Source organism: Chlorella variabilis (assembly GCF_000147415.1).
Source record: "Chlorella variabilis unplaced genomic scaffold CHLNCscaffold_5, whole genome shotgun sequence".
Classification (NCBI taxonomy): Eukaryota; Viridiplantae; Chlorophyta; class Trebouxiophyceae; order Chlorellales; family Chlorellaceae; genus Chlorella; species Chlorella variabilis.
Genome location: NW_005435083.1, coordinates 1,175,198 through 1,181,741, shown reverse-complemented (window position 1 = coordinate 1,181,741; position 6,544 = coordinate 1,175,198). Strand labels below are relative to the sequence as shown.

General features: G+C 69.8%; 1 protein-coding gene across 1 annotated transcript; it reads right to left on the bottom strand.

Annotated features, from left to right (window-relative positions):
* Positions 1 to 2,216: 2,216 nt before the first annotated feature.
* On the bottom strand, positions 2,217 to 4,344 carry CHLNCDRAFT_34727 (hypothetical protein; the record flags this gene model as incomplete). The annotated part of the gene is made up of 6 exons (XM_005849532.1): positions 4,008 to 4,344; positions 3,628 to 3,845; positions 3,398 to 3,513; positions 3,026 to 3,194; positions 2,785 to 2,869; positions 2,217 to 2,709 (listed from the first exon to the last, which is right to left on the bottom strand). The coding sequence occupies exons 1-6, from the start codon at positions 4,190 to 4,192 to the stop codon at positions 2,217 to 2,219; spliced, it is 1,266 nt and encodes a 421-aa protein (XP_005849594.1). The 5' UTR covers positions 4,193 to 4,344.
* Positions 4,345 to 6,544: the final 2,200 nt, after the last annotated feature.

The window sequence follows — 6,544 nt, the reverse complement described above, 5'->3', positions numbered from 1 at the left end:
CTGCGCACAGCAGCCGCATCCCTCAGCTCGGCCGCCAGCTGGTCCACCTCTGACTGCGGCAAAGAGGGGAGCAGAGGGGCCCCATGCAGCCCAGACATCACCCAGTGCATCGCGCCTTCCTGCCTGGAGCTGCAGGGCAGTGTATCGGCCAGCTTGCTTGCTTTCGAAGTACCTGCGGCATGGCCTGCTCCTCAGCTGCGGCTGCCTGGCCATTGTCTTCCCCAGCAGGCGGGCACAGCAGCCTGAGCACGTGGTCCCGCCACAGCGCCGCCACCTCCAGCCGGTGTGTGGTGGTCGCCACGGCGGCCAGCGTGAGCCACGGCTGGCCAGACTGGCAGCAGTGGGCCGCCAAGGCAGCCAGCTCCTGCAGGAACAAACCGCAGACAGGTGGGCAGGCTGGAAGTTCAGTAGACACCCCACCCATCGAAGCAAGGGTAGGCAGCAAACACAGCGTGGAAAATGCGGCAGCCCGTGGAGTGCTGTTGCCCACCTGGCTGCCGCTGCGCTGCCACTCCTGGCCCAGGAAGGGGGGCTTGCTGCTGACCATGTGTGCCTGGATCGGGGCAGTGAAGCCCTGCAGGCAGCAGAGGCACCCAGAGATGGGCTGTCACGTGGCAACGAATGTGATGAGGCAGGCTTGGCGCTCCCCGTCCTGGCTCACCCGCACATGCAGGCGCAGGCTCCCATCTGGTGCCAGGGAAGTGCCGGTCAGGGGATGCAAGTGGTAGGTGCCGCTGCACTAGGCAGGGACGTGGATGGGTCGACGTGAGCGCCACTTTGCGCACCTCATCAGAGCAGGCCTCCCAGCCAAGGAAGGGCCACCAGCCCTCCCCCAGCCACGGAGCTGAGCAACCCCGCAGCTCAGAACACAAGTGGTGGGCCTTACTTGGGACTTCTGAGCCGCACCAGGGCTCCCACCAGCGTGCTCACCCCGGCGTGGCGCTCTGCCATGCAGACGGGCAGAAGCTCCTCGAGGGGGCGTGAGGAGCTGGAAGGCATGCTGCGCCGAATAGGCCCAAAGCATGACCACAGCAGGCAGGGCACCTCACATCCAGATCCAGCACCAGGCACTCACCCAGCAGCAGGCGCTCCACCGCCTCCAGCCCACCCTCCAGCTGGCATCGGCTGACAAACACGGAGGACAGCAGGGCGCGGGAGGGCGGCAGCTGCTCCACCAGCCGCCGGGCCAGGGCCTGCTGCTGTGGGGCTACTGGCTTGGGTCCAGGGCCCTGCTGCTGGGATGCTGTCACTGCCAAATCCATGGCCCCTGCTGAAGGCAGCACGGTAGCCCCCTGGCCACTCGGCGCCCGCCGACGGCTGCCCGCCTCTGGTGCGACGACGCCTGCTGGCAGTGGCTGCTGCAAAGGCGGCATGTTCTCATGCCGTCCTGTTGCTCCCCCTGTTTCCTTGACACTGTTTGCCTCGGGCTCGTTCTGGCTGATGCTGACTGCCGGCCAGCGGCCGCAGTGCTCAGCCCGCTGCTGCCTGGGCTGCCCAAAGTCGCGGGGAGGCGGCGGCGGTGGCGGCGGTGGCGGCGGCGGCTGGTGCCGTTGCCCGGCATAGAGCGCTGGAGGCTGCAGCGGCGCCATTTGGGCGGGCAGCTGCATCTGGAAGAGCTGGTGCAGCAGCTGCTGCTGCTGCGTGCCAGCACGCAGGCCACGCTGGGGCAGCGCTGCCGCCCAGAGCGACGCGGGCGGGGCCGCCGCTGCCGCCGCCCAGGCAAACCCAGGAGGCAGCGCGGGGCTGCCCACTGGCCAGCCTCCTGCTCCTGGCCAGCCAGCACTACCCATTACTGCTTCTCCACGACAGGAAACGGCTGCTCCCGCCCGCTGACCAGAACTTCCAGCTGTCAAGCGCTGCCGCCCCTGGACCAGCTCCTGCCTGTTGACCAGGCTCCTCTGGAGCAGGCTACGACAGTTAGTGCACTGCTGCCCAGGGCCCAGTCAGGTGAAGGTGGTTCGTGTGTTGTTCAAACGTGCTGGTCAGCCCCGTGTATTTCAAGCCTGCCTGCCCTTTTCGAGGCTCCTGTGGACGTATGACCTCCGACTGGGATCTGCTCTTCAGCAGAGCCCAGTTCTTTCCAGCTGTGCAAAGGTCAGCGGGAGCGCCCGGCAGTCGGGGGTCCGGGGGATCTACCATGCCATGCCATGCCATGCCCTGAATGCCATGTATCTGGGGGTTTGTTGCAAGAAGCATCTTGAACACGAGGTCAGCGCTCAATACTGGAGCAGCACGCGCAACAGCACAACCGCAATGGCCCATGCGGCCGCCACGACAGCCGCCTCCGTGCCGCGGCCCGCCACCAGCCAACTTGCGGCGTCGCTGCTGCCACCTGCTGCCTCCAGCTGCTGCCACAAGGGCAGGAGCTGCTGCCGATGCTGATGCTGATGCCAGCATTGCTGCTGCCCTTGCCGCGCAGCGGCCGCTGTGCCGTGCCCCCGCTGCTGCTGCGCCGCCAGCTGCAGCAGCGCCGCGGCTGCGCGGCTGCCCTCTGCGCCCGCTCCCACGCACCCGACCGGGGCTGGAGAGGCGCCTCCCGCTGCTGGAGCCCCTGGCATTGCAGCGCCGAAGAAGTCGGTGACTGCGACCCGGGCGGGGTGGCGGGGCGACAGGTCGGTGCGCACCTGCACCTCTGACGACAGCCGCTGCGCACCCAGGTAGTCCAGCAGCTGCTGCAGGCTGGGGCTGGGGCCCGGCCCGCTGCCGCTGCTGCCACTGGTGGCGCCGCTGCGGGCGTCGTGGCCGGGCTCCGTGTCTGCGGCGGGGTGCGGGGGCAGGCGCCACAGGAACTGGTGCAGGTGGAAGCTGAGCTGGTCCACCACATGCTGCCCCACCACCGGGTCGATGTGGTGGGCGTAGGAGCTCTGGCCTGCGGGGCGCGTGGCGTGGCAGGACAGCTCAGGCCACAGCAGGGCAGGGAGGTTTGCTGCTGCAGGAGCGGGGAGCAGGCGCGGCAGGAGGCAGCCCAAGGCTGGCCGGCAGGCAGGCTGCCTCGCCAGGCACCAGGGGCCGCCCGGGCGCTCACCCAGCTTGCTGCTGGCCACTGCCAGCACGTTGGGCGCGGCGGCGGCGGCGATGCGCCCGTACAGCGTGCTGGCCTGGCAGGTGTCTGCCACCAGCAGCAGCTCGCCGTACCGCCCCGCCGCCGCCATCTGGTGCACCGCCCCCGCAATGTCGGCAGCCAGCAGCTCCTCCTGTAAGAAGGCATCGGGGAGCGTGGCATCATCGCGGCAGGCAGCATGCGGCACGGGCAACGAGGCACCGGCCGACACACTGGCGCCAGCCAAGCCACCAGTCGCCAGCCCTCGCCGCTGCCCGCCTCGGCTGCCTGCCAGGCTGCCCTGGAGGGTGGAGCCCGCGGTGGCGGTGGAGGGAGGCCACCCCAGCGGGGCCGCACCTCATCGTGGAATTTGAGGAACTCGTCGCCGCCGTGGCCGGTGAGGTAGAGCAGCACGCGGGAGGCGGGGCCGGAGCGCAGGCGCTTGGAGGCGGGGGTGCCCGGCGGGTGGCGGCCTGCGGCGCGCGGGGGAGGGGAGGTAGAGGGCGGCATCGAGGAGGGGTAGCAAGCAGCAGAGGCGTGCACGCTGCCGGCCTGCTGAGGCGGCGGCTACCCCGACCTGTGCTCACCTGTCAGCACCCTCAGCACGCTGTCCACGCTGACCTCCCGCCCCCGGTAGTCCACCTCCGCATCGCCGCTCAGCAGGTTGAGCATGGCGCCGCTGCTGCCGCCAGCTGCTGCGCCAGCCCCCGGCGCCAGGTAGAGCTGGCCGGGATGGACGTTGCGCGGCGAGCAGGCGGGCTGCTCCGCAAGCATCAGGATGATGCGGCTGTCGGGGATGCCCAGCCTGCAGGGCAGGGCAGGGGGGTGGATCAATGCCTGAAACAGGAAGAGCAGGGGTGCGAGCCTCCTGCCTGTCCGCAGCTGTGGCGGGGCGCCAGGGAGACTGCCTGCGCGGCGCCGTCCGCTTTCCCTGATCCCCTGCACCCCTGCACGCCAGCCCACGGACCTCCTGACGGCCTGGTAGACGCCCAGAGCGTTGCTGCTGTGCCGGTAGTTCAGCCAGAAGCGAGAGCTGCTGATGATCACGGCCCAGGTGTCGCTTGGCCCTGACATGGCCGCCCCGTTGCGCACCACACATAGGAGGGCCAGCAGCAGGCGTCCTGCTAGCAGAGCTCCAGCTTTGTTTCCCATCGCAGCCGCCCCCGGCGCCAGGGGGGCTGAATGCAGCGTGAGCTAACAACAATGATTGTGTCCCCGATGCACAGCTTCTGTTTGAAGAGGTGGGCCGGCCAAGGGGGCGCAAGAACCCTATCCGAGCCCCGCCACTGCCCCGTCCCCCGGCGATCGTGAAAAGCGATTCTGGGGGTCACTTTCGCCGTCCAACTACATGCACGGCCTGATGGTACAGTTTGTAGTACAGGCTGGCAGAAACTGTAGGAGCCCTTAAACAAGCAGCGCACGAGCCCAGGCGCCAGAAGTCGGTTGTATTGCATTTAATCAGCATGGCGCCTGCCTAGTGAGCGGCCGAGCGCGACTCTGCTGCCCCCGCGCCTGTGAGGCCCTCCAGCCACAGGTCGCCCTGCCCGCGGCGGGGCATCGGCGTGGGCCATGCCCGCAGAGGCTGTTCTGGAAGGACTTGCCCTGGGCTCCTACCCCAGCCAGCCCATCGCGGACATTGCTGTGGACGTGGCGCTGCTGCTTAAGGATCATTTCAAGGTTCAGGGATCTGATGGGCAGGGGGACCAGGCGCAATCCTCGCCCCCCAGGCTGACGAGCTTGCCCCAAGCGACGGTACTATGGGAGCGGCCGGAGTGGGCGCAGCTTGCGGGCTGCGCTAGCCTGGCCGACGCGTTGCAGCAGCTGGCCACATCGGGCCTGGCAGAGAAGGTGAGCGGCAGAGCGGATGCTGCCTGCTGGGGAGCAAGGAGAGCTGGATAACTGCGGCCGGGCCCGCCCATGTGTTGACGCCTTTTGTTGCCACCGGGACGCCGTTCGCTCCGCTATCGAGGGCTGCCTGGTTCCCTGCAATCCATCGCCGCATGGAAGCCATGCATCCATGTGGCGTGCACTGCCCTCCCCTTGCCCCACCCCGCCCGCAGCTCTACTCTGAGCTCTTTGGCGGCGGCTCCGATGGCGGCGCCGCCGGCGAGGAGGCGGAAGAGGGCGAGATCACACAGCCGCCCCCGCCGCCGCAGCAGCAACCCCCACCGCAGCAGGTGCAGCAGCAGGCATCCCAGCCGCAGCAGGAGCAGGCGGCGGCGCCGCCGGAGCTGACGCCGCCGTCGCCGCAGCATTCGCCGGCCGCCGCGTCGGCAGACGGCGCCGGCTTGCCCAAGCCGTCTGCGTCGGCGGGGCGGGACGGCTTTGATGCGGGGGACGCGGCCGCTGCGCTCAATGCGCTGGCCGCCGCTGCCTGGAACCTGGATGAGGAGGGGGATGCGGAGATGGAGGAGGGGGAGGCCAGCGGCAGCTGGGCCAGCGAGGGCGAGGAGGGCAAGAGCAGGGCTCGCGTGCAGCGCCGCCGCCCCGCCGTGCGACGGCCAGCCGGCGGCCGGGGCGGCGATGGCGGCGCCGCGGAGCCGCGGGCCGCCGGGCGGCGGCAGCGAGCCGCCAAGCTGTGGTGCCGCCACCCTCTGGACGCGGCGCAGTGGGCGCTGGTGCTCAGCCAGTCAGCCATCGACAGCCGCAACATCTCGCTGCCATGGACCAACCCCGGTGAGGAGCGGCGGCCGAGAGCAGAGCGGGCAGGCCGTGCTGCCGACACTGGCGCCGCCGCCTGCATGCCGACTGGATTGGCTGGGCACGGAGGGGCACCCTGTCATCCTCCACTCCGGGCGGTGCTGCCCGCGGCAGGCGCCCGCCCACCCACCGCCAGCCTATTGGGCCTCATCCTTGTTCTCTTGCTTGCCACTGTGGCGGCTGCCTCCACACCCTGCAGGCGACATGGCCGCGGAGCTGCTGGGGGCGGCGTGGGTGGAGGCGGTGAGGGTCAAGCAGCAGCTAGGCACCATCCGGGAGGCGGCAGGTGGGCGGGCGGGGCAGGGGCCGGGGCATGGGGCTCATTGGGTGGAAGGGCGCCAGCTGAGCGCACCCACCCTCGGCTGCCTGGCTCTCTGCGGTCCTTGCAATGAGTGCGTTCCTCTGCCCCCACGGGCTGCCCTCCACACCGCCCGCATCTCTCTCGCGCTGCCCCCTGTGCTCCCCCTGCAGTGCTGGTGGAGGGCAGCGAGGGCGGCGAGGGCGGCGGGCGGGAGCGAGAGGTGGTGTATGCGCTGTATTCCCGCACAGACCCGCGCAAGGACACGCGCCCGCAGTACATAGAGGTACGCTGCCTGGCTGGCTGGCTGGCTGGCTGGCTGGCTGGTGGCTGGCTTGGCGGGCTGGCGGGCTGGTGGCTGGTGTGGCCTGTGAGTTGGAGGGCGGGCAGGGGGCTGACATGGCCTGCCTCTCTGGATAACCGGCAATGCCCTGCTGCCTGGCACGCCCTGCCGTCTCCACTCCATGCTCACACTCGAGCCTGGCTCCCCCCCCCCCCCCCCAAAA